This window comes from Electrona antarctica (assembly GCF_951216825.1).
Source record: "Electrona antarctica genome assembly, chromosome: 16".
Classification (NCBI taxonomy): domain Eukaryota; kingdom Metazoa; phylum Chordata; class Actinopteri; order Myctophiformes; family Myctophidae; genus Electrona; species Electrona antarctica.
This window is the reverse complement of record NC_136797.1, coordinates 27113455-27140635: the sequence shown is the minus strand read 5'-3', so window position 1 is coordinate 27140635 and position 27181 is coordinate 27113455. Positions and strand designations below refer to the sequence as shown.

Here is a 27181-nt window from a genome sequence, read left to right as displayed (position 1 = left end):
ATGTCCCTGAAGCCCCGGAAAGTGAATTTCGACGAGACATGGAAGAAGCTGCAGACTACAATCGAGGCAGTTCTGCTGCTTCGGAATGTGGAGTCGACTACATGGAATAACAGCTTCTCTGACATTTATGCCTTATGTGTTACAGACCAAACGCCCCCTGAAGAAAATCCCTTATACAAAAGAACCAAGGACTTTCTGGAAAGTCATGTCCATTCCTTGTACGAGAAAGTTAAGAAGTCAAATCAGATTTTACAGACGTACAACAATTACTGGGAGTGTTACCGCGAAGGGGCAATCTACATTAATAAGTTATTCAGTTATCTCAACACTCATTACATCACAAAGAAAAAACTAGTGGAGGATGATCTGCAAAACAGCTCCACAGGTGAGGACACGGCTAAGCCTTTATACATCGGAGAGCTGGCGTTAGATGTTTGGAGGAAGAGGATGATAGAGCCCCTCCGGCCCATTCTGATCTCAATGCTGCTCAAAGAAATAAGAAATGACCAGAAAGTAATTCATGGAGTCATCAACTCCTTTATTCATGTTGAACAGTACAAGAAGTCCCAGATGGCATTTTATCAGGAAGTCTTCGAGGAGCCATTTCTGAACAAAATGGGAGAAGATTACACACAGGAAGCATCCAAACTAATGCAAGAGTCCAACTGCTCACAGTATATGGAAAAGGTCTTAGCACAGTTGAAAGAGGAGGAGGTGCGATTTCGGAAGTACCTGCACGACACCACCTACACAAAAGTCATCCACAAATTCCAGCAGACGATGGTGGCTGACCACCTGCAGTTCCTCTTTGGCGAGTGTCAGAACATCATCCGGCAAGAGAAGACAGACGACATGGCCAACATGTACACCCTATTGCGGGATGTGACCAGTGGCTTACCTCACATGATCAACGTGTTGCAGGCCCATATCCACGACGAGTGCCTTCGAGCCACTAGTAACCTCTCCCCGGAAAATATGCCAACCCAGTTTGTCGAGGCTGTGCTGGAGGTCCACAGTAAATTTGTTCACCTCATTAGCACGGTCCTGAATGGGGATCACCATTTCATGAGTGCACTTGATAAGGCTTTGACATCTGTGGTGAACTACAGGGAAACTAAATCCATCTGCATAGCCCCCGAACTGCTGGCCAAGTACTGTGACAATCTGCTGAAGAAGTCTGCCAAGGGAAGGACGGAGAGCGAGGTGGAGGACAAACTGACCAGCTTCAACATAGTGTTCAAATACATCGACGACAAGGATATCTTTCAGAAGTTTTACGCCAGAATGCTAGCAAAGCGGTTAATACATAGCCTGTCATTGTCAATGGACTCCGAAGAAGCCATGATCAACAAACTGAAGCAAACATGTGGCTATGAGTTCACAAGCAAGCTCCACAGAATGTACACAGACATGAGTGTGAGTGCTGAACTCAACAATAACTTCACCAACTTTGTTTTCCAAAAAACAAAAAAGAATGTTGTAGACATCAACTTCCACATCCTTGTATTACAGGCAGGAGCCTGGCCCCTCACACACGTCACCTCCTCCACCTTTGCCATTCCTCAAGAACTAGAGAATAGTGTACAGATGTTTGAGGTGTTTTACAATCAGAAATTCAGTGGTAGAAAGCTGACCTGGCTGCACCACCACGGCACAGGTGAGGTCAAGCTCAACTACCTGTCCAAGCCCTACGTGGCCATGGTTACCACATACCAAATGGCCGTGCTGCTGGCCTTCAACAACAGCCAAACAGTAGTGACCTACAAGGAACTACAGGACACCACCCAGATGAATGAGAAGGAGCTACAGAAGACTGTTAAGTCCCTGTTGGACGTCAAGATGCTCAACCACGACTCACAACATGAGGAAGTAGAGTCCGAATCCACGTTTTCATTAAATATGGGATTCACCAGCAAAAGGACCAAGTTTAAGATCACAATGTCGATGCAGAAAGACACGCCACAAGAGATGGAGCAGACAAGGAGTTCTATAGACGAGGACCGCAAAATGTATTTACAAGCCGCTATAGTGAGAATCATGAAAGCCCGCAAGGTGCTGCGACACAACGCCCTCATCCAAGAGGTCATCGACCAGTCCAAGGCCAGATTCAACCCCAGCATCAGCATGATCAAAAAGTGCATCGAGGTGCTCATTGACAAGGAATTCGTTGAGCGTAGCCAGAGCTTGGCAGACGAGTTAAGCTATGTGGCGTGAAAACAAAAGGAGCCAGGAGCAACCCCTGACATCCTCCCGTCCCACAAATAAAACACACTTTCACAGAAGACCTAATATACGGCAGTATGGGTGTAGTTCCGCAACTGTGGTCCGACATGGTAGACAGAGGAGATGATGACGAAGGAGGAACAGGAGAACTTGGGGTGGAGAGAGGTAGAACAACGGGATGAAGACTTTTGAGAGGTGGTTGGGACGTAGGAGTATGTAGCATAATATTGAGGTAGAGGAGTGGAACATAAGTGAAGGTGTGCAGGTGATTTTTCTTTTTCTTATTTATTTTTGTTTGCCAAGATGACGCGATTGTTCAGACACCGTCACGGCAGCTCCAGTTAGCCTGTGCTTTTATTTAGTTATTTTGTTAGTTTTCATTAATCCTTTTACTTATTTGGCATCAGCATTCATATGACTGTAGTAGACTGGATTTTTCTTATAAGCTCTGCATTTATTTAGTTATTTTGTTAGTTTTACTTGATCCTGTGAGGCTGATTTTTTTTTAGCTAAATAACCACTGACAACTTCCCTCTCCATCAGGTCCTCGGCAATACACACAACTTTAACAACTTGATCGGTCAGATGGTTCTCGAGATACTGTAAGCTGGGACATTTTTTGTTGTGAATTATTTTGTGTACAGTTAACTGTTAACCTAATATATACGTCCCTGGAGTCTAAAGCTGTTGTCTTGTGCAATAGACAGTCAAAATATTTGGAATATTCTATTGCTATTTATTTGTCAAAATATTGTTGATTATTGCTTTTGTAATTTTGGATTTCTGCCATTTTTTGTAAACAAAAATCACACTCACTGTGAAGTGAGGGTCACTATCATCATACATCATCATCACATTCCGTGCTAAACACAGACACACAAAGCTGGGCATATTGGCTAGTAGTGCCACTCAAAAACAAAACAAGAAATCACACCCATGTGAAGTGAGGGGTGCTCTTAACATATCATCATACATCATCTCATTCTGGCCAATCACAATTTGCATCCTCACTTTTCCGTCTTCACTTTTATCTTCAATGTTTGTTTTTACACAATGTTTGTGTTTACACTATTTTGAGGGGTGCTAGTAGCGAAAATAAAATAAAATAAAATAAAAGTTTTAATTGTAGGGGTCTTCATGTTACATAACATGTATTACCATCTATGATTATTTATGATCGGCTTGCAGTGCACAGTGCACACTGCAGTGCCATGAGTGCGTGATGATGCGCGCGTATGACTGAGTGACAGCCCTTGGTGCTGCTGCTGAATATTCGGCTACCTTATTGTCGGTCACGTGGTTTTATCATTACGCGCCCGTGAAGAGCCTCTCTGGACGCGGTGGACGGGGAGGACTGCTGTGCGCCGTTCCGTCTGTCTCCGACTCTCCGGTTCAGCCAAATAGTAGGTTAGTCGGTCGGTATATCCTCCCCGCCGTTGCGTCTCCACTCGGGACTCAATCGACAGACTGACGAGTCGACAGAAATTGAGACTTGCTTCATTTCATATAGACAAAAGGTTAGTGAAACGACCTGGACTGCATGCAGCTTGTCTCAATAGAGACATTAAAAGTGATTTCAACAGACATCAGCAGCCCTTGTAAATAATGCTGCTTTATCTTTTATTTTAACTATTGGGTAACACTTTATAATAACTATACACTTTTAAGCATTCGTTAAGTAATTAATTAGTAAATGCTTAATTAATCATGAAGTAGTCATCATTTGTAAATTGCACTATAGGTGCATGTGTGCAAATAACAAGAATACAGAGTGATGTTTGCAACAATGGATACCAGAACTTCCAGACTGATTTACATTTTGTCAATCTACTACAAGCTCACAACATATTTTAAAAATGTATAATTATATTATAATTTTCTATATTCACAGTAGTTAATGCCCAAGCACATCTACAGCATTTTTATAACCGTTTAAGCCTGTTTTATAGTAGCCGATCTACAAGCTCACACACTCACATGTTGTGAACTTGTTCACAACATGTGAACAATGTAATGTAATACAACATATTATTTTGTGCATTTTCGCCTACATATGCCCAAAAATATTGCAGCCTTATTGGACTTTTTATTACGTTTTATTAACTGTATACGGTACTTGTACTATAGTTATATAGTATTCATAGTTAAATGCTTTGTAGGCCTACTATGAATACCATGTTCTGTCATAATGTATACATTATGACAGAACATGGTTCCTTGCTCGTACCTTCCCAATATTACGTGCAGATGTTAGTTTTGTTCAGTTTAGTTCATTAATAAACAGTCAACGTAATTAGTAGTTGTAGAACTATTACTGTCTGTAGGTGGGACCTCATTTACATGTATATTGTGAGCTTGTATTTCTGTAGCCCTCCTGAACAAGGGGCTCATTAAAAGGAATAAAGCTATGTTCTAATCTATAGCATAGCATTGTCATAAGCTGTCCCATGAGAAATGAAGGAACATTCTTTATTAGTGACCTCTGCAGAGACGACCACTTACAACATATGTTCATGGGATCATCTTGCTTCATTTTTGCCTTATACAGCGACACATCCATCCAACACCATGAAACCGAGCACAATTTAAAATTAGCACTGAATAATTAACTTGCCGTATGCTGCCTCAGGTCAGGTGTATCAGCCTTAGTTAAAACTGATTTTTACTTATTTGTGCAACAGAGTTGCATGCCACAAATCTCTCAAAAATGATACTTCTTGACCAATTAATGGTTACATGATTTAGGTTCTTTGTTTACTAGCATCATTCAGGTGTTATTGCTGACAATGTCAAGTCTATGCCCTATTTTAGGTGATTCGATTGTAAATTACGTACAAAATATATTGTAATGATAAATGTGAAAGTGCCATTTTAGTATCACTTAACCACTACTTCCCTGGACTCTAAAAGATATGTTCTGGGCGATGAAGTGAAACGAAATGAAAATTCAGGCTAAACCTGCATGACTTTTCAACCTAAATGTTAAATATCTCTTTGGGGCAACCTACTGATTCCCTAAGTTTCATGAAAATCTGCCCATCCCGAAGGGTGGGAGTTATTCCACTTTGAACTTCGGACAATAACTCTCTCGTCAACTATTGTTCCTACCCATGGTCTAAATGTCTCAATAAGAGGACATTACCTCCAACCACTGCAACTGTTTTAGTTATATCATACTCTGTCTCTGCCATGATACAGATACAGATTTGTCAAAATAACATTAACTTTCCCCCAAAATGTTGAAAACAACATAACCCCCATCCAGCTCTTTTGGTGGCACTAAGCACAGTTTCTGATTGAAATGCAATTGTGAGGGGAAAAAGAAGGAAAAGAACAAACAAACGTGTAGATAAAATAGTGAAAATAGCACAAATACATATAGTCCAAAAGATAATAAATGCAAAACAAAACAAAAATCTGGTAATATCCTCACCATCATCACCCAAGTAATTAAACACACACTACACATTCAAACAAAACATCATAACAAGAACAAACCGAAAGCATGACATGGCCATGTGGACATATAGGCCATTAAGTTGTTGTTATAGGGAGCTCTTCTCTGTTTGCCAGCATTTCACCAGCTTAACAGCTTATTCCATTTGTGCCATTGGTTACGTAAGAAGAAAGCTAGGCTATATGTAGCGCAAGGCTCATGCAGTTCCCTAATGCCAATTATCAGATCATGTGAGGTTGCTGAAATAAATGCGCGATGGAGAAGAGTAGAGATAACCAGCCACTGGCTTTGTGGTATCATGTTGATATGATGCCTTACATGGCAACTGGCTATAGAAATGTTTACATAAAAGAGAATAAATGAGAATAAGCTGCCAACACTCAACAGTCCAAACAACTAGTTATTTTCATCAGGTGTGTAAGCGGAACACATATAGATAGATAGCAAATAGGTCGAAAAATTATTTTGGGAACAGTAAAGTAGGGTTGTGTGTGTGTGTGTGTGTGTGTGTGTGTGTGTGTGTGTGTGTGTGTGTGTGTGTGTGTGTGTGTGTGTGTGTGTGTGTGTGTGTGTGTGTGTGTGTGTGTGTGTGTGTGTGTGTGTGTGTGTGTGTGTGTGTGTGTGTGTGTGTGTGTGTGTGTGTGTGTGTGTGTCTGTCTGAGTGGATATGGGGATGTACAGTATATGGTTGCAAGTATGGAGGGCAGTTATAGTGAACACATTTGAAGAGGAATAGGCACCAGTGTAATTGTCTTCTTGATTTAGGCTGCAGCCAGTCAAGTGAACTGCAGGTATGAGGTATATAGGGAACAGTGGTGTGTTCTCTATGCAGGACACCTCAGTACAAAATCTGCATAGGGAGTTGTGCAATACATTCTCCAGTGCTTGCTCCAAACGCGCCCGCCCCTCTAGACCAGAAAGCACGCTCATTACAGTAACCAGACTAAATACAAACACTGCTGTCGCTCACAAGAGAGAGTGGGAGGAAAAGGTAGAGGTGGACGTTTTGCTGACTGTCATGCATCTTCAGCTACTGCTTCTGTATGACCTCTATAGTTCAACCCAGATAACAGACGATATATTGGCCAATTAACCAATATATTGTTCACAACAGTTCCAGTCTGCCATGACTCTGGAAAACAGCATCCCCGCTGTAATGTGGCACTGATTTTGTGGCATAAGCCTTAGCTCACATTATGCAAACAGCTAAAGCAACAGATAAGGGGACAGATGTATTTTAATCCAAGATTGAATGACACACACACACACACACACACACACACACACACACACACACACACACACACACACACACACACACACACACACACACACACACACACACACACACACAAATAAAAAAAATTGCCCCCCCTCTAGCTTGCCTTGTCATGTTTACTGTTCTTTTACATTTATTTTAATTAAGTGTAATCTTAAAGGGATAGTTCAGATTTTTTTAACTTAAATTGTATGAAATACTTGCCATTAATATAGTGGTTGCAACTGTATTAATTGATTGCCCGAGTCCTGTGGTGGGAGTTCTGCTCTGGTTTTGGTGAAATATCAAGTAGTTCCGGTCATTTTGTGGGGGGCACTGGGGGCCACGCAGTAAAAGTAAATGAATCCACAAAACTAACGTCATTTGTATTGTTGACCTATTTCTAAAATATTAGTGCAACTTCCGTTCTTTTTTTTACCCCTCTATCACACAGAACTATGTTTTTTGTGTCCATATCACTACGCCCAAAAAATTGTTCCATGTGATAGAGGGGTCAAAGTTGAACGAAAGTCACGCTAATATTTTAGAAATAGGTCCACAATACAAATTAAGTTTCTTTTTGTGGATTAATTTACTTTTACTGCGTGGCCCCAGTGCCCCCCACAAAATGACCGGAACTACTTAATATTGACCAAAACCAGAGCAGAACTTCCACCATGGGACTCGGGCAATCAATTAATACAGTTGCAACCACTATATTAATGGCAAGTATTTCATACAACTTAAGTTCAAAAAATCTGAACTATCCCTTTAAGGTTTAGGCTATTACGATTGATATTGGCTATTATCGAATGTAGCAGCCTGGTGGTTTTATTCGAACACTGAACCTGCCCAATTCTTTCAGCAATCAGACATTACTTGTACATTATACTATGAAAGAATCAATTAACATACCTTATAGTCATGGCATTTTCAAATCACCAGTCGCATGTAAGCACTGGGCAATTAATTACCGGTAGTTATGCAGAGAACATCCTCATGGTTCTGTACTAAATGAAAATGGACATAGTGACAATAGTTATGTCAGTTATAATGTTTTACATGTGGATAATAGTTATCTTTATTCATTATTCAATGGAATAAACCAAAAGAACATAATTATTTAGCTAATTCTATTTTGTCAAAATGTTTACAAATGGACAATTATTTTTGTCCAAAGAAAAATGATGGGTATGTCTGTTTTCAGTATACCTACTTGATGGTGCACAGTCACCTCATGCAACAACCATTTAGAGAAGTGGTTCCCAAATGTTTTAGCTAGTCTCCCCAGGACCCAAACTACTACTACAAACTACATTCATTTTCTAATTTATGGAATTTCTTAGATTTGTTTTCCTCGATGAAATTACTGAAAAAAATCATTGCATTTGTTTTTAATTAATTATTTTGGGGAATGTTATTTGAAAATGTTTTTGAAATAATACACACAAAATGGTGTTTGGGAAATAGTGGTGTAGAGGCTTATAATGTCTGAAAATGTCTGTTATAATGTCTGAGATCATGAAGGAGAGACTTCAGACAGTTCTGCAACAGGCATATTGATATGACATCTTCATGTGTTTTCCAGTTCAAATCTGCTGCCGAGCCAATCAACCGAAGCTATGGGAAAATGAACCGGGACCGGAAACAGGTATGATACAGCTACAAAATATGAATGATTCATGCAATATTTGACTGCTTTTGGTCTGCTTGCTTTTCCATAATACTTCACCAAGAGGATGCAAAACAACCCAATGTTAGACAAGGCATGACCTAAAAGTAATAGTTGTTTAGTCATAATTCCCAGTGATCATTGGCTTAAAGGACAACTTTAGTTTTTTTCAACCAAGGTTCATGTTTTAGGTTGTTATTAGAGAAAGTAAAAGATGAGTGTTATTTTTTTTTCTTTGGTTTTAGGGATTTTAGCTGTTTTTGACAGGGGGGGCGGGGGCATTCGAGCATGGGGCTAAATATGTATTTTTTTTACAACATTTTATAGCGATTTATTTTTTTATTATTTACTATAGTCCCACTCCTCATATTATCTGTTCTATTTTCTCCATAGTGCTCAGACATGGTGCCAACATCATTTGGCACCATAATGAAACCTGTGGCATCAGCTGTGTTTGTGACACTGCTCCTGATCGGACAGGCTAAAGGAACTCGTAAGTCACAGCCTACAGACTATCATTGATGCCAAATGTCAGAGGGAGTTCGTAGTGAGATGCATGTCCCCATGCAGTTAACCCCTGGGGGTCAAAAAACCATAGGTTTCGTTTTTGGCTAGATGGCCCAACTTTCATCCAATCAGGATAGAGAGGGGCCTTCCTCCAATCATGATCGAGCGGGGGCGGGCCTTGGTGTGTGTGCTGTTGGCCTGTCACGTGTCCCCCCACTTTGTGCGTGCATGTGCACATCTTGTTACCGGGGTGGACCGGGATTTTTTTCCAAATCACCCAAATCACTGAATGCTCCTTTAAGTATAATACGTGAGCCTTCTTAGTTGCTAGATCCATTGATAAAAATAATCAGACATAATAATAATAATCATCGTCATCAATGTCATCATCATTGTGTACGTTTGTAAACGTTTGTTTTAAGTAAAGGCTCCAAAAGACATGCACTCTTCCAAAAAGTCAGTATTTCATTTGTAGAATGAAAGCGTTATTCAAAATACAACTTGTCCAGGATGACAGCAAAGCTAGAGATGATATTGTATATACTGCTGTCACAATTTGTGCTTGCATGTGGGGAATAATACATCCAACATATTGGGGTATCAATAAAGGCATTTGTTTGTATATGAAAGTGGAGAGATGCAACGGTGTCCGTGTCACATGACAAGAATAGATCTGCAAACAGAGCTTGTAGATGTGCTTTTGTCGGCTAACGACACTGTCATACAACAAAATATAAATCAGGCTTTAGAGTTTACTGTCAAATTTAGTCAGATTTATTGATCCAGACCCTTTATACAAACAAAAATCTCTACAGTCTACAATCTAAGAAATGGAAGGTCACTGACGTTGCATAAAAAGGCACCAGATGTCCATCCTCCCGAGAGCTTATATGCTCTAGGACAGCTGGTGCTTTACCAGAAGTATTGAGAATGTTTTACCGTTTGATATTTAGAGTGCATTATGTCTGGAAAAATGTGTTACAAGACCGTCTGTCATGTAGCTCTATTGATTAATTGTTACTATTGTTCTAATTGTTTTTTTTATAATCAACTAAATTGATTAGTCTGATTACCCGCTATTTCATACTTTTGAAGGTGTTTTGTGTTATGTATTATTTTATTAAAATTGATGGGGGGGGGGGGGGGGGGGATAATTGATTAAATTAAATTATGCGATTATCTGTCGCACCCCTACTCCTCTTTAATCTGTAATAAAAGCGTCCAAATTCGTGCTGTTATGCAATGGCATTTGAAAGCACTGTTATGAAAGCTGTAAAACAGGATCACATCCATCCCATGTGTGAAGCTTTCTTGTGGCGTCTCTTTTCAGGCTACACCCCTCCAGGGAAGCCCAGACTGACCAGCTGTCGTTCCCCAGAGAAGGAGACGTTCACCTGTTGGTGGGAGCCAGGTCCTGATGGAGGACTGCCCACCACCTATGCCCTGTATTACCGCAAAGAGAAGTCAGTGATGGTTCTTCCTTCAGCACTTTTGCCAATTCATCCATTAACACCCATTTAGGCCTGACCTCGAAATTTAAAAAGTTTCTTCTAAATCCTCCAGTTTTCTGAAATAAATATTTTCACGGTTTTTCAAAAATAGCAGACCTACAAGCTCGTAGCGCGCCACTCGGTGGCGCGCTATGAGCTTGTAGATCTGCTATTTTTCAATAGCTAAATTATAACATAATGTTTAAAACACCAAAATGGGTTCCCGCCCAAAATGGGTTAAGACAGTGATAGTATGTGTCAATAGGTGAAGGTGCAGATCCAATGCAATGTATTGCTCATTTTATACTCCTTAAAAATATTTTCTGCAATGTAGCTGTCCTGACTGAAATGTATTGACATGCATACTGTACCATCTCTGTATCGCTCTCTGACATGGTAGCTCTGACATGGTGTACGAGTGTCCAGATTACCAAACAGCTGGAGAGAACTCCTGTTTCTTCAACAAGAACAACACCTCTATCTGGATCAATTACAACATCACTGTGGTGGCCACCAACCCTCTGGGCAGCAACTTGTCTGAGCCTGTAGAAGTAGATGTTGTCTATATTGGTGAGAAATGATTACTTTTGTTCTGCTCTTGTGTATTATTGCATCTCTATCTTACATTTTACGTTAATATTTTGCTCCCGTTTGTTCACATGAATTAGACTAACAGGGACAGATAGATACTAATGCTAAGTTGACTACTATGCTATACAAAAAATAACCAGTCTCTGCGCATGCATAAAGTGAATGGCAGATCGAGTGGCAAAGTGAGCAACAAAGTGAATTTAATGTTGTTAAAGTCATTTAATGCAATCAAATAGGACTTTTCTGTTTGAATGTATGGTCTGTCAAGGTCAGAAAGTAGTTTTTTGCGAGTTATCCTGCTAGACTACATTTCTACCGCTCTTTCAATAAGACATCGCTACTTGGTCAGGGGAGTTATTGCACTATGAACGTCAGGCAGTACTGCTGTAGTTGTCAATCAGTAGGTGTCATACACTAGGGTCTTAACCACTTTTTATCAGTGGAAGAGTAGGGATTCCAACAACCTACAACCACTGCAGATGTGCTAGTCTTTGTCTTGTTGAAGTGTACACCATGGCTTGCAATTACAAGATGGACATGGATGCATTTCTGTCTAGCTTTCTATCAGGCTATCCCCTTATAGTGCACCACCATGTCACTAGCCTCGGTACCCAGCCCATGTCACAGCCAAATTAATCCTGTGCATATAATTATATTATCTGATTAATCAGTAATCGTTGGCTGAGCCTCCAGCTTGTTGGCTGTACATAGTCACGATGGCTGACTTAGTTTAGCTTTTCAGGACCACATACTGTGTGTGTGCGCGTGCGTGCGTGCGTGCGTGCGTGCGTGCGTGCGTGCGTGCGTGCGTGCGAAGGAGCCTCAACTGTTTCTCAGCATGCCCATCTTTGATTCAATGGTTATCATCACTTTTGGCTCTCCACTACCTTGACTATCTGTTACATTGCTTTTTAGATAAAGTTTGTTTATTTTACAATCAAGACGTGGACAATTACAATAAACTTGTAAAGTTCAGGGACATGGGAAATAGAGTTAATACATCAGAAATCACATCACCTTGGTCACACCCCAAACAGTCCTTTAGTTATATTTATAGTTTTATAGTTATAGTTTTATTTAACCATTATAGCATCACTTGCTGTCATGACAAGCTAATCTACCCAAGCCAATGGAAACGTAATTGATTGACAACCACCAGTGACATTAAATGAATACCAGCTTAAGTGATTTAGTTGAATGTATACTAATTTTCTCAACTGTGAAATATCTGCTCAATGCCTCAAAAGGCCATGAGAGAATGGATGTGTTTTGTTAGAGTCAGAGAATAATATTTCTCTCTTTCCTTGACCTGCTCTCTTTTTCTATCATAAACATAAACACATGTCTTTCTTTCAACTCTTGTCTTTTCTAGTCCAGCCACACACTCCTGAGAATGTGACCGTGGCTTTGATCGAGGACAAAGACGGACCCTTCTTCAAGGTGTCATGGGAACCACCCCGTAAAGCAGACACACGGTCCGGCTGGATTACGCTCATCTATGAACTTCGTGTCAAACTGGAGGGAAATGAGGAGTGGGAGGTAAATAATACAATAAATATATTCACTTTCCAGATTACAGTAGGTGGTTATTAACGCAAGATGACATTTCACCCTGGCGCCTCCTCCAATCTCATCCATTTCATGTTTGGAACACTTCTGTTAACTGCTTCATTAACGACGTGACATAATTACCATCCTAACTGCACATAATTGATAACGTTGCCTTAAGTGTGTGTGTGTCTGTGTGTGTCTGTGTGTGTGTGTGCGTGCGCGCGTGCGTGCGTGCGTGCCGTGCGTGCGTGCATCTTGGCCTTTGGCAGTCACACATCACATGTTTGTGGTTCCCAGGAACACCGTGCTGGCCAGCAGAAAACATTCAACATCTTCAGCCTGCGTTCAGGTGGAACATACCTTCTTCAGGTGCGCTGTAAGCCAGACCATGGCTTCTGGAGCGAATGGAGTTCCACCACATACATCAACGTTCCTGACTGTAAGAGATCCTACAGACCAATACATGAAATGCTTTGTATTTTGCTGCATTATAAATATATGAACAAGCTCACAGTCTACCCTTTGTAAGCTTGTGGATCTGCTATTTGTGCTATTTAGAACAATATTTTAAGTGAAAGTGGTTAGGTGTGTCTGGGTTTTATGAATAGTGAACCAATGAAAAGTATTAATAAGAGCTTGTGACTAAATCATATCAAGTTCAAGTTTATTGGTCATTTAAAATAAACACACCTTATACAATGTATTCAGGGTATTTTTTTTTTGTTGACCAAAAGGGAGTGTTTGGCAGAAGCCTCAGCTTATAATGCCAGCCCTTTTAATTATTCAACATAGCTATAAAGGATGAAAAATACAAACAAAAAACAAAAACAAGACAAAAACAAAACAAGCATAACAAAACAAAAAACAGGACAAAAACGAAACATAAACAAAAAAAACGAGGACAAAGAAATAATAAATAATATCTACATTGGATCTATTGCAATACAGGTTAGCTTTTTAGCTTTAGCTTCTTTTTTTTAGACAGTTTTTTTCCTTTTTCTTTTTCTTTTTACAGTTTTGGATATACAGTACAAGGTTTCCATCTGACAGTGACAACATGTATGTTGTGTTTTTTAGACATCCCATATGAGAGGTCCATGTCCATCGTCATCACAGTCCTCTCTGCCGTTATCTTCCTCATCCTCACATGCATCCTAAACATGAAGATCCACAGGTGAGAGAATGAAAGTATAATGTCACACAACAAAATGGGTTAATCTGTATGATCTCGAATGAACCCTCCAAGGAGTGATGCCCACATTGGAGTGATCAATGAGGGGAAACAGTATTATATAGTTTTATCTATGCATTTGATTCAATTAAAAGATAAACCATTAATCAAGGAATCGCTGCAATAAAAAAACATAACTATACCTAAAATGTTTTATTTCTTTTACAACTCAAGTGTGAAGCACTGCCTCCTGCCTCCAGTACCTGGTCCTAAGATCAATGGATTTGATAAGCAGCTTCTCAAGGTAAGATAGTACAACACTGGAATGTGTGTGTGTGTGTGTGTGTGTGTGTGTGTGTGTGTGTGTGTGTGTGTGTGTGTGTGTGTGTGTGTGTGTGTGTGTGTGTGTGTGTGTGTGTGTGTGTGTGCGCGCGTGCGTGCGTGTGCGCACGCGTGTACCTGTATATGCTAACTGTATCGACAACTAATGTACTACATAATTATTCCTTTGCATAGGCTGGAAGATGTGAAGAGGTCTATCATGCACTGGTGGTGCCTGGTTTCCCAATAACTACCATGTCTGACTGTGAAGACTTGCTGGTGGAGGACTTGGAAGTGAATGCTCCAGAAGAGCAGGAGCTGATGTTAGAGGAATGCAAGGACCTCCAGGAGGGTTGCACGAAATCCAAGGGTTCCCCATCAGACAGCGACTCTGGCCGAGGCAGCTGTGAAAGCCACATCCTGCTGATGGAGAAGTGTGGAGAGGTGGAGGTCAAAGAATATGAGAGAAAGATGGAGGCAGACAGGATAGGGCAGCGATCACGTTGGGAGGAGAGAGAGATCAGTGAGGCTCAACGAGAGGGGATCAGCCCCGACATGTGTGACGGGAGGGTGAAGACCTGGCCTTGTGTGTTCTCGCCACTACCTCAGTATAGCTCCAGATCCCTGGTTCATCTGGGCTCACTGGAGACAACCAAGCCGCTCTGCCTCTCTGACAGCTTGTTCCCTCCGCCCTCCACGACCTCCCAGCCAGCTCAGCACCGCTATGGCTCAGAGGATGGCCTGAATCTGGCGTCTGGCCTGCAGGACGAGTTCCACTTGGGTGAGAAGCAGTCAGAGCAGCTCCATGCATCCCAAACACAGCCTCACATGCACCAGGAGGCTCACGGTCAATACGACATTCCCAGCGTTGGGCACAAGGAGGCCACCGGCAAGCTGCAGCTGGCCCCATTCCGGTCGAAGGAGTACGTTGAAGTCCATGAGGTCAGTAAGGACGACATGGTGCTCCTCCAGCCCCTTTCATCAGACCAGGTCCAGGGGGACGCATTCACTCAGCTACCCCAGGGCCAGGGGGATGCCCTCACTCAGCTATCCCAGGGCCAGGGGGAAGCCCTCTCTCAGCTATCCGAAGGGGAGGACTACAGCAAGGTGAAGGGGGTGGCCAGTGGTAATGTGCTGCTACTCGAGAGAGAGGTGGAGGCGAGGGGACAAGAGAGGGAGGGGTGTCCTTGTGACCACGAGGAGACGGACGGAACAATACAGAGTTGCTGCACAATGTCTGCCACTCTCACTGCACAGACACCGTGGACCAAACCAAATGTCTCTACCCGCATGCACATGATGCCACTTCAGGAAGAAATGGTCCTGGCAGAAAATGGTTATGTGGACACAGCTACTATTCTATTGAATCATTAGGAGTTATTTAGTGGACATGAGTGAGACAAAACAAGCACTCCCCCGTAACCTGACACCACCGTGGGTCCGTCTATGAGGAGGTCACTGGCTTGTTGTTTCCGTTGCAGTGCGTTTGGTGTGCATTCCCTTGGATTGTCCAATTCACAGTTAATAGGACATTGAATACTAAATGAGGACAAAGACGAGCTAAAGCTCCTTTTGGTGACATCTATTGGGGGAGAACACTGCATGATCTGTGTTAGTTTGGGATGGAAAAGAAAATACACACTCAGAAACTGCTGATAGCTGGAAAGAAAAGATGTTGCTCTCACAATGTTAATTTATTTGTATTTTATTTGATCTATTTAAGAACCTGATAAATGGTGATTTTTTCCACATCTTTCCACTGGTGCCACTCTAAATTCAAGAATACAAAAAGCAATTAGCCTATAATTTTTAATTAATCACAATATTGGGAATTTGGGGTGGATGTGTTTCTCCTGTATAACATGCAACAACGATTTTTCATTTGAAACATTTTCACACAATTTGAAAGTACAAAGGTACACTGTACACTGGAATTTGTGTGATCTGGTGTCTACAAAATGGTTTTGTACAGAACTGAAAATGTATTGAAATTATTTCAGATTTTTTTATTATGCTAGTAAATAAAATAAAACAAAAATGCATACTTAAACATACATGTTTTTATTTGTTTATTAAGTAGGCTACTATTACAGCTTATTACGTATTGGATTATATTATGTGTTTGGCAACATTTAATTGAACATCTTTTTGAGTGGTGTAAACCACTCATACAACTGGCTTTGTTAGTCTGTCTGTGCTCAAAAAATGAGCATGGTTGCTATGGTCACCCAGTTCACACGGGTGTGATTTCATTACGTCAGACATTATTTCATTACGTCAGACATTATAGCCTGATCAGACCACAGCTGATCAGGCTATATAATACCTTACACCACTCAGTTCACACGGGTGTGCTTTTTTTAATATATTAGGCTATATACATAATATAAATAAAAAATCACTCAGTGTGAACTGAGTGGTGCAGTGACGTCACACACTAACCATAGCAACCATGCTCGTTTTTTTGGTACGAACACGGGTACACGGGTACAAAGCCAGTTGTTGGAGTGGTTTGCACCACTCAAAAATATAAAATAACTAGAAATATTATATAGGAGGCAAGCCAAAATATTGTACTATAAATATTACAAATGCAGTCAAGGTGCCCCAAAAAATGTTCTATGAATAGTACAAATGCAGTCAAGGTCCCAGCCGTGCACTCTTTGACCTTTATATATCTGTGACTGTTGTATGTGAGTGTGTATTATAATGATTAATTCCTAATCATTATAATAGCTACAAAGGCTTTTAAAGTGTATTTATTTATTTTTAAACATCAAGAAAAAATAATAAGTCGAACAACACAAATCTATACACTTAACAACAAGCACCAAATCACTCCTGACTTACTGATGGATCCATCCTTAAAGTCATTCAACTCAGGATCCTTTTTATTTTTAGAGTTCACAGACTCTCCTTTACAGCTCAAATGCGGAAAACAAGTGTGTGTGTGTGTGTGTGTGTGTGTGTGTGTGTGTGTGTGTGTGTGTGTGTGTGTGTGTGTGTGTGTGTGTGTTGGGGGGGGGGGGGGTGAAGAAGGGTAGAAATAGCAGTGGATTTTTTCAATTTGGTCAGTTATGCAAATTACTAGTCTATGAAAATTGAAATATTGGCAGCTTGGATCTGAGGCTGAGCTAAAGAAAATGATCAGAAAAAAACATTCTGAAGTAATGGTCTTCAAGTTCTTCCTTTTTAATGGAGACGGATTGTTGGTTTGGTCACAGTCACTCTCCAGTATGGATGCACTGATGAGTTTTTAATGTTCTATACTGAGAAAAGAACTTTCCACATTTATCACACCCAAAAGGCTTCTCTCCTCTGTGAATTCTCTTGTGTGTCACAAGGGTAGACATTTGAGTGAAGCTTTTCCCACATTGATCACAGCTGTAAGGTTTCTCTCCAGTGTGGATTCTCTTGTGTGTCTTCAGGGCAGATATTTGAGTGAAGCTTTTCCCACATTGATCACAGCTGTAAGGTTTTTCTCCAGTGTGGATTCTCTTATGTGTCTTCAGGGTAGACATATGAGCGAAGCTTTCCCCACAATGATCACAGCTGTAAGGCCTCTCTCCAGTGTGCATTCTCTTGTGTCTATTCAGGGTAGACATTGCGGTGAACTTTTCCCCACATTGATCACAGCTGTAAGGCCTCTCTCCAGTGTGCATTCTCTTGTGTGTCTTCAGGGCAGACATTTGAGTGAAGCTTTCCCCACATTGATCACAGCTGTAAGGCCTCTCTCCAGTGTGCATTCTCTTGTGTGTCTTCAGGGTAGACATTGCGGTGAACTTCGTCCCACATTGATCACAGCTGTAAGGCCTCTCTCCAGTGTGCTTTCTCTTATGTGTCGTCAGGGCAGACATTTGAGTGAAGCTTTCCCCACAATGATCACAGCTGTAAGGCCTCTCTCCAGTGTGCTTTCTCTTGTGTATCTTCAGGGTAGACATTGCGGTGAACTTTGTCCCACATTGATCACAGCTGTAAGGCCTCTCTCCAGTGTGCATTCTCTTGTGTCTCTTCAGGGTAGACATTGCGGTGAACTTTGTCCCACATTGATCACAGCTGTAAGGCCTCTCTCCAGTGTGCTTTCTCTTGTGCATCTTCAGGGGAGACATTTGAGTGAAGCTTTCACCACATTGATCACAGCTGTAAGGCCTCTCTCCAGTGTGCATTCTCTTGTGCGTCTTGAGGTTAGACATTTGAGTGAACTTCGTCCCACATTGATCACAGCTGTAAGGTTTCTCTCCAGTGTGCATTCTCTTGTGTGTCTTCAGGGTAAACATTGCGGTGAACTTTGTCCCACATTGATCACAGCTGTAAGGCCTCTCTCCGGTGTGCTTTCTCTTGTGTGTCTTCAGGGTAGACATATGAGTGAAGCTTTCCCCACATTGATCACAGCTGTAAGGCCTCTCTCCGGTGTGCTTTCTCTTGTGTGTCTTGAGATGAGACTTTGTGATGAACCTTGTCCCGCATTGATCACAGCTGTAGGGCCTCTCTCCAGTGTGAATTCTTTGGTGTATTTTGAGATAGTAAACTGAAGTGAAGCCTTTTCCACATTGGTTACAGCAGCAACATTTTGGTTTAACTGCGGGCAGGTCTGGACAGGTATCTGAGGTAGACAACATTGGTCTGATAAGAGACGCGGCTTCGTGCATCAATCTGCCTTCAAGTTCAGACCAAACCTTATACACGTACTTCACACTACTGTATATATTTAGTTGACCAGGGTCCCTCAGGATCGAGTCTATACTTGGTCCGCTCCTTTTTCCCTCTATGGCAAGTCTCTTGGTCAAAAACAGCTATGGCTAGAAATGCACTCTGTCGAGGTGCCAACCTGCCCCTGCTGTTCTAAATCCTTTATACCTGTTATTAAACATACCTTAGTTACATCACCTAGAATGGTGGCCCCTTATTGGCTGCTGATGGTGACGTAACCAAATCAACAAGAGAGGACACATACATACATACATACATACATACATACATACATACATACATACATACATAGCCGAATGCAGTACTTGCACGCTCTGCTTGCGCAAGTAATAATATAATATCTACAAGCTCAAATAGTGAGCGTTGTGATCGTTGTAGATAGTCAATATTCACGCCAGAATAAGGACACTAGGGTTCATTAAAGCAAAGAAACAGAGAGACCATGAAACTCATTGAGGTTCTGGTGGTTTTCAGGTTCCTCCTGTTGAACAGAAACATGGCTGGGTCTGGGGAGTTCATCTTCACCCGCAGTCAGGACTCCTAATTGTCTGGTCTGGAATGAAGGAATTCATATAGGACAACTTCGTTTTTGTTTTTTCAACCAAGGTTCATGTTTAAGGTTGTTATTAGAGAAAGAAAAAGATGAGTATTATTATTATTATTATTTATTTTCTTTTTGCTGCTTTCTTTCTTTTTAGCGATATTTGACAGGGGGCGGGGGCATTCGAACATGGGGCTATATATATATATATAGTTACAGTACCTCTACCTTCGAAGACATTCAGTAGATCCTATCATTTGTGGCCTTTTGTTGCTGAATGGACTACTAGTGCAATTTGTCCAGTAGGTGTCAGTGGTGTGAAGGATATCAAGCAGAGCTGCATTTAGGACCAGGAGAGGACATGACATGCCATGCGTTTTTGCTACAACAACAATTACCAACAAACAAAGTCAAACAAAGATTTGAATACCAAGTTTGAACTCTAATCCCATGTATCTTGTCTTAATGCTGGTAGTTATACTTTGTTATTTCTTTATGTAAAAAATAAATGCGATTTGTTTGTTCACTGTTGTACTCAAGCTGAAATGCCATTATCTTATCTTCTAGTTCTCTCTCACACACACACACACACACACACACACACACACACACACACACACACACACACACACACACACACACACACACACACACACACACACACACACACACACACACACACACACACACACACACACACAGTGAAGACTGGAGAGGATGAGGTGAAGGAAGAGGTGGAGGAGGATGAAGATAACAGACAAGATAAAGACAGAAGAGGAACCGACTCCTTCCTTCCTTACCCGGCCCGACATACCACTTTTACCCTCGATGGTATGTGTCTCTATCCTGGGAACCTGACAAATCCCCAGGTTCTGGTCCATAGCTCTAATGCCTTTATTAGCACTACATGGGACTGTTGTCTTCCTGCGCAGGCTGTGCTCGCATGAAATGCAGACCAGTACTCCTCTGTTGCGAAAATAAAAATAACGTTTTACCTACTCACCAATACAAAGGGGCTTGTTATTAGAAAGCCTACTTTCCTTAGTGAACGCACTCTGAGCCCCCCACCACACGTATAAAATGCACTTTTTGGCCAGAAAGGGATGTTTTTTCACTGGAAGGAAAAATCTTGTCTATGAGATTTTCTCTCAAATCCCTTTCTGGCCAAAAAGTGCATTTTATACGTATGGTGCATGGGGGGCTCAGAATCAGGGGAGGATTATTCAACGGGCCTGTTGGGCCCAAGCCCGGAGGCCTCTGAGCTAGGGGGGCCCCTGAGCTTCAGCCTGGCCGCGTTGCTGTCACATAGACAGCAACGCGAGCACCGAGTGCAATTAAATATATTTTTGGGGGTCCTTGACATGAAAACGTTTGAGCACCACTGACATAGAAACATAGGGTTTTCTGAAAACTGTCATGGATTCAGAAGACATTTGAAGAATCGTCCTCAGGTCTAAATGGGACCCGAGGCCGAAACTACGAATGCCTTCTAAATCAGTAGTTCTCAAACTGTTTCGTGTCAATGACCCCCAAAGCAAGGTCCAGCCATGTGACAAATTAATAAATGACATAAAACTCAAGAATGTGTGGTGGCTTGGGTGTGTACTGTGCGCATGTGCACAGTGCACACAAACCTGGATGTGAGCCATGCAGCCATGAGTGACTTAAATTTAGGTCAGTCAGTAGGGACCTTAAAAGAAAAATGGCTAAAATAGAACAAGCTATAAATTTTTTGCCTATTGACATCCAGGTCTCTGATTCCCCAGCAGTGACCCGTGGTTTTCCACAGTGACTTCTTTAAAGTGGAGTCCACCTTTCACTCTGCTGTCATTCAAAAACGTGTTTGCGTCTTTCATTAGTATGTGCACGTAGGCATCATTTATTATTCCATGAAATTATTTGACATGTGTGCACACTAATCTATATCAGTCTGTTCATTTTACTCCAATGTAGTCTGTGGTTCTTATGATACAAGTTACCCATTAAGTCACTGAAATAAGTAAAATGATCTTCAGAAGGCTGCAACAACAAGAAAAGGGGAGTGTGAGTGGTGGAGTCACCTTCAGGAAAGGGGATGACATCGAGTCGTTTCCCTCTATATAACATGCATGGCCCAAGGGCACATGCAAGTCCAGACCAGACCTCCTTGACTCAGCATATGACAAAACATACTGGACACACCCATGTCACCACCTGTAATTAGCATCGTTTGAACAGGGGAAGTGCATTATTAATGATATTTAACTCTTCCTAGGAATGAAATTCCACGTTTCATCACTGATGATTAAACTGTAATCATCAGAAGTGAAGTGTAATCATTTTCAGCTAGGAAAAATACATGTAGTTTTTCTGTACTTAAAGTAAAAATGAATGATTTAGGATGTCAAGCAAACAATATATTAAAGATACAGTAACTAGATAGTAAAGTCCTCACGTTTAAATGACCACATCCATATAATTGGTCCTCACACCTCACCAATGTTCATGATAAAATACCACATTTCTTTTGTCTCATAGGAGGGCTGTGGGCAGTTCAGAAACCCATCCACCATGGTGAGATCATCGTTAGGCAGATTTGTTTTTTAAAACAAGATTTAAAAAAAAAAATATATATATATATATATATATATTTAGATTTCACTGTTCTCTATAGACAGCACATGTTACCAGCAACAAATAAATGTGGGTTAGCAAACTGTATACTATGCATGAATGAGCAGTGAGCACTTGTGTTCTGAGAGTGTGACTGTCTGAGCCCAGCCCTTCAGGACTGTTTGGTGGACACAGCACAGGCCAAGGTCTTACGTAAGAGGTAGAGGAATGCTGGAGCGCTGCTGTGAACTTCTACATCAGAACACACACACACACACACACACACACCACAGAGAGGGGCCCTCGCCCCTGAACAAAATAATATGCTCTCTCCATAACTAGGTTACCAGAAAGGATGAATGGTTCAGTTTTCAGTCACTTTTATTTACATTTTACAGATTGTATTGCACAATCACTCTGCCCCAAGTAATACAAATAGGTCCTACGGTATCCAGGTTTGTTACAAAAATAGCCAATTATACATTCAGGGAAAATAATTCAAGAACAAGTGTAAAAAAATAAGTTATGGAAATACAAACACAAATTATCAAACAAAACTACATCTCAAACCAGATACTTCAGACTTGATTCTGTTATGTGCCCAGTTATGTTACAGTTCTTGTAACACAGAAATGTACTGGCCCTAGTACCTCTGGGGTCAAGTAAGGCCAGGCCTTGATTCAATGAAACAGAACAGAGCTTAAATACATCCGTTCCACTGAGTCTCGCAAAATAGAACTGTTCTCCACATGCCAGAACTGTTCTCCACATGCCAGATTATCCATTGTGCCTCAGCTGAATGTAGCAGACAGAAGTGAACATAAATATACTCATAGACAGACACATCAGTGATGTATACTGTTAATTACAACATTTCATACTCCCAATCCAGGACCAGCTGTTTAAACAAATGTCTAGCTTTGGCTCTTAAGATACTTCAGATTCTGTGTGGTCGATGAACAAGATGAAATGCATGAACTACGACCTTCATTTGAAAATATACAGTACATAATAAAATAATCCTTATAACTTCAAACAACTTCCCCAGAAAGAGACAAAGTTCTCACATTTTTACTTATGTATAAAACACAATACTGACAATGTTTCACAAAACTCAGCGTTGGTGTAAGCAAACACCATTATTGCACTCGGACCGATGGTCATGTATCTTTATATGAGTCACAACCCCACATCAGTTCAGTCACTAATTAGCCAGGTGCAACAGCTATACTGTCGATGTTGAGACTAGTGAGGACCTAGTGGACACTTTTTCATGATTTTCTGCATCTAAGCCAATGGGAGATAAAACCCATAGTCTGAACACTGAAACCATATCCTCAAGCCAATGGGAGATAAACCCATAGTGAGCTTGCTGCAACTGGCAGTTCTGACGTGAGAGATGTTAGGCATATGTGGCCACTGCATTGAGGACCTGTATCGCCATGGAAACACAGGGCACTTGCCCGATGATGTAGGCCAACGACCGTGTCGGTGCCCGCATGGCAAACACGTAGGCCACGCTGTGTAGCGTCCTGGCGAGGACAAACACCAGGAAATGCAGCCGGGCCATGGCCAATGAGGGTCCAGTAAGGCAGTAGACGGCCCCCACAAACAGGAAAGGAAGAATGTTCTCCAGGTCGTTGCGGTGAGCCCTGCATGGGAGACAAAATACAGTCAGTCACTCTGTATATCTACACCGTAAGTTAACTCGGAGCGTGTAGAAATGGAACCAACTGGATCTGTACAGGTCCATTTGGTGAGTTCACAGCAAAATGTTCAGTGTAAATTTAACTGAGTGTAGAAATGTGTACAAACACATTTGTATTGCTTCTTTTTTTTTACCTCCATGGGTGCTGCAAATCCATTATATAAGTTTAAAAGGCACATACACAGGTATGCCCCCCCCCCCTTTGTTCAATAATGTCTTTTCCACATAAAACTGGGAAACACGTTGACACACATCTGGTTTTTAATAGAGCATTGTTCAATCGTTCCCTCACTTCCCCGAATTCTTTCTGGATAGCATGAAGAATACCTGCTCTATTTTGCCAGGAAGTGTAATGATGATACAAGGATTCAAGTCATTAAAAACCCTGCATTGCATGAAGATTATTCTGTCTTTGAGTCATGACAGATGATCCAGCTTAAGTCAAACAGACTTAAGGTGGATCATGAACTTTCCTCTGAAGTGATGAAAGTGAAAAGTACAGTACGCTGGGGGAAACCACTGGATTGCATTCCATGCTACGGGCATGACATCAGTAGCTACTGTGCTTCAAAAGAAGGAGAATGATTAACTATAAAAAATGAAAAACATCTGCTACCCAACATTCCCTGTCTCCAACAAGCATGACTTTTCATGATGATTCATTGCCATGTCACCTAAAATGCAATTTGGGAACCATCTGGGGGGAAGAAAATGCTGCTGAAGCTGTCTTGAGAGAGTACCTAAAATGAAATGTTCAGAAAGTCATAGCTTTGCCCTCTGCCTATTTCCTCCGAGGTGGAAAGTCTGGTGACGTGAGGTTATCCGCTGCCTAATTAAGCTGTGTTTTATTAAGCTGCAGAGCTCGGCCCCTGTAGCTGCTTCTGGGAATTCCTGACTCATCAGAATCTGTGGATGTCATAGACCCACAAGCCCCCCCAGCACCCACCCACCCCGTTTCCTGTAAAACCACAAAGGAAACTTCGAAAGAAATATTATTTTGGCAGGATATAAATAAAACCAGCCGCACACAGCACAGCATTGGTAGAGTTAGAAAGGGATGTGATTAGATCTACCCTGGGCCCTGAATGTCATAACATTCACCGATTAGGATACATTTGTGATGCTAGATAAGTGTGCGAAAACTGCAAATGAACAAATGTTTCCTGTCATTAAAAGATATAAAATATGAGTCTTTGAGGTTGATAGGGTGACTATTACAATCAATACATTTTTAGGGATGCAACCGGTTGAGTACACCGTCTGCTGGCTGAAGCATGCAGGACTTCTCCTTACGCATATATAATTTGCAATTAACAATACCTTCTACTTACTATTCCTAAAAAACGTGCGTTTTCCTTTTTTCTTCATGCCCCAATGGCTTGTATTAAAGCATGGCAACTTTCTAGGATGAGAAATGCTGTAGTTTCCATTAGCTTGGAACCCCCAGGCCCCATGATGTCATTGGTAGCCAGTAGGCATGTTACTGAAGTGTCCACAGCCCACCTCTGACTGAGACACAGCAAGTAGACACAAATGATGCCATGCCGTCTTAGGAGCACATGGTGACTGGTGAAGACTAGTGTTATAGTTTAATTTTGCCTAACAATACAAAAATAAATCTTGAACTTTCATTATGAAATACATGCACTAGACAGACAACAGGCCTAAACAGTCACACTCAAATTCCATCAAAAATGTTTCACCTGTTAAATTAATTTATAGTTGAGACTTGAGAGTAGGCCACAACCGATTCAGCACAGCAACAAAATGACATAGGCCTATACTACAAGAGACAAGTGTGTCTTTTCATGGCCATGATGGCATGGGGTACTACTATTCAATTCCAGGCTACTGTTTACACATTATAAATTCAAATGACAATTTTTGGTTTGATGACTGTAGCCATTTCACACGAATGAAGTAGGCCTACTGAATAATACCTATAGTGTCAGACTGCAGTCTCACCTTCGGCAACGTTCCACGGTGGGATCCAATCTGCAGAACTGAAGACCCCCATGTCTGACTGCATCCTCAGGGTTGGCGAAAGCCTTCGAGTCAAGAATGGGAAAATAAATATACTATAGGCCTATTCTGAGTCATACTCATACTCTCTAGTAGTCTTTCAAAACATGAATGAATAGCTGATGTTTTTACACTCTCAGCCGGCTCTACCAACTCACGCATTGCGATTGTATCTAGTTGTGGTTAAACGATGGATACCAGCTAGGATATTTAGGTCACTCACCTTTTTTCGAAGCCTCACTTGTCCTGTTATTATTGCTATGATGTACATCTTTATTACGAGAAGAACAGCATAGAAAATAAAACACGAGCAAACGCCATCATATATCATGATTGGTTTTTTGTTGTTGCTGCTTTAATTAAATCCACGAAATCCTTGTCAGTTGTTGTAGCCTGACGCGTTGCTGCCGAGAATGAAGTGAAGTTGACTCTTTTCATAGAAGTTTATATAGCGCCGCCCGCCCGCCCCCGTCCCTAGTGACGCTTGTTTTGCTCCCACCCCTTGAGCTTTACGCCTAAAAACAATTGCCTACAATGTCATTTTGACAGATTGAAAATACTGTGATTTTTATCTGACAGAAAAAGGGGGAAAAAACTGATTTATGCCCCACACCTCTGCACGTCCTGGCGTGTTTGATGTGGTGAATGTTGGAGCAGTAGATCACGTTACTAGAGTGTTCCCCCTGGGCATGGAATTCACACCAGGTCGCTCAAATACCAATCTTCTTCCACTAGCAGCAGCATAATAGTTCGAAGAGCTTATTATAGCATAATTAGATTGAAGTGATATATAATTAATTTTGTCGGTTGGTAACATTATATAGGCCTATATGGATTTAATTTATTTATGATTCTGGTTTGTCCCATATTGGCCTATCCTGTGTGTGTAGCCTATAGATGTCAGGCGTCAGCAAGCATTGACATCTCACTCAGTAGGCCAAGGATAGCAATTAGCCTAAAATAGTAGATATAAAATAATAAATTAGCAACATTGAGGCAAATAAATTAACATGGATAACTTAATCTAACTCAAACAAGATGACCAATCAATCTAGATCAAAATAGGCAAGCCACAATAAGTAGACCCACTAATACAATTAGAAGACATTTCAGCTTTTTATTGTGGTTTATTTGTATTTATATTATCACCCAACACAAATATGTTAATTTTGTGTATTACGCAGTATCTCTCTCTCTCTCTCTCTCTCTCTCTCTCTCTCTCTCTCTCTCTCTCTCTCTCTCTCTCTCGCAGTATACACATAGCCTACATATATATGGCAGCCAGTTTCATCATCAACCCTTCACTATCAGGCTCATTGTCAATCATCTGTCCCCTGTGTCTGCCAGTCCACGGTGACAGAGCTCCC

The 27181-nt window shown here is 41.3% G+C and overlaps 3 protein-coding genes across 3 annotated transcripts; 2 read left to right on the top strand and 1 right to left on the bottom strand.

Moving 5' to 3' along the window:
- Positions 1 to 2214, top strand: LOC306939584 (cullin-2-like; the record flags this gene model as incomplete). The annotated part of the gene is made up of 1 exon (XM_079524189.1): positions 1 to 2214. The coding sequence occupies one exon, from the start codon at positions 1 to 3 to the stop codon at positions 2212 to 2214; it is 2214 nt and encodes a 737-aa protein (XP_079380315.1).
- Positions 2215 to 8530: 6316 nt separating this feature from the next.
- On the top strand, positions 8531 to 15615 carry prlra (prolactin receptor a; the record flags this gene model as incomplete). The annotated part of the gene is made up of 9 exons (XM_079523966.1): positions 8531 to 8589; positions 9004 to 9103; positions 10448 to 10580; positions 11008 to 11177; positions 12571 to 12737; positions 13047 to 13188; positions 13827 to 13923; positions 14155 to 14224; positions 14437 to 15615. The coding sequence occupies exons 1-9, from the start codon at positions 8569 to 8571 to the stop codon at positions 15613 to 15615; spliced, it is 2079 nt and encodes a 692-aa protein (XP_079380092.1). The 5' UTR covers positions 8531 to 8568.
- Positions 15616 to 22447: 6832 nt separating this feature from the next.
- ptges (prostaglandin E synthase) lies at positions 22448 to 26245 on the bottom strand. Its single transcript, XM_079524231.1, has 3 exons — positions 26038 to 26245; positions 25758 to 25840; positions 22448 to 23736 (listed from the first exon to the last, which is right to left on the bottom strand). The coding sequence occupies exons 1-3, from the start codon at positions 26143 to 26145 to the stop codon at positions 23487 to 23489; spliced, it is 441 nt and encodes a 146-aa protein (XP_079380357.1). The 5' UTR covers positions 26146 to 26245; the 3' UTR covers positions 22448 to 23486.
- Positions 26246 to 27181: the final 936 nt, after the last annotated feature.

What these genes read in the sequence shown, in the direction of transcription:
- ptges (XM_079524231.1), bottom strand. Translation starts at nt 26,145, where the DNA reads ATGATATATGATGGCGTTTGCTCGTGTTTTATTTTCTATGCTGTTCTT. An exon ending in AAGTGAGGCTTCGAAAAAAG is followed by an intron (nt 25,841 to 26,037) that starts GTGAGTGACCTA and finishes CTTGACTCGAAG; the next exon opens with GCTTTCGCCAACCCTGAGGA. An exon ending in ACCGTGGAACGTTGCCGAAG is followed by an intron (nt 23,737 to 25,757) that starts GTGAGACTGCAG and finishes TCTCCCATGCAG; the next exon opens with GGCTCACCGCAACGACCTGG.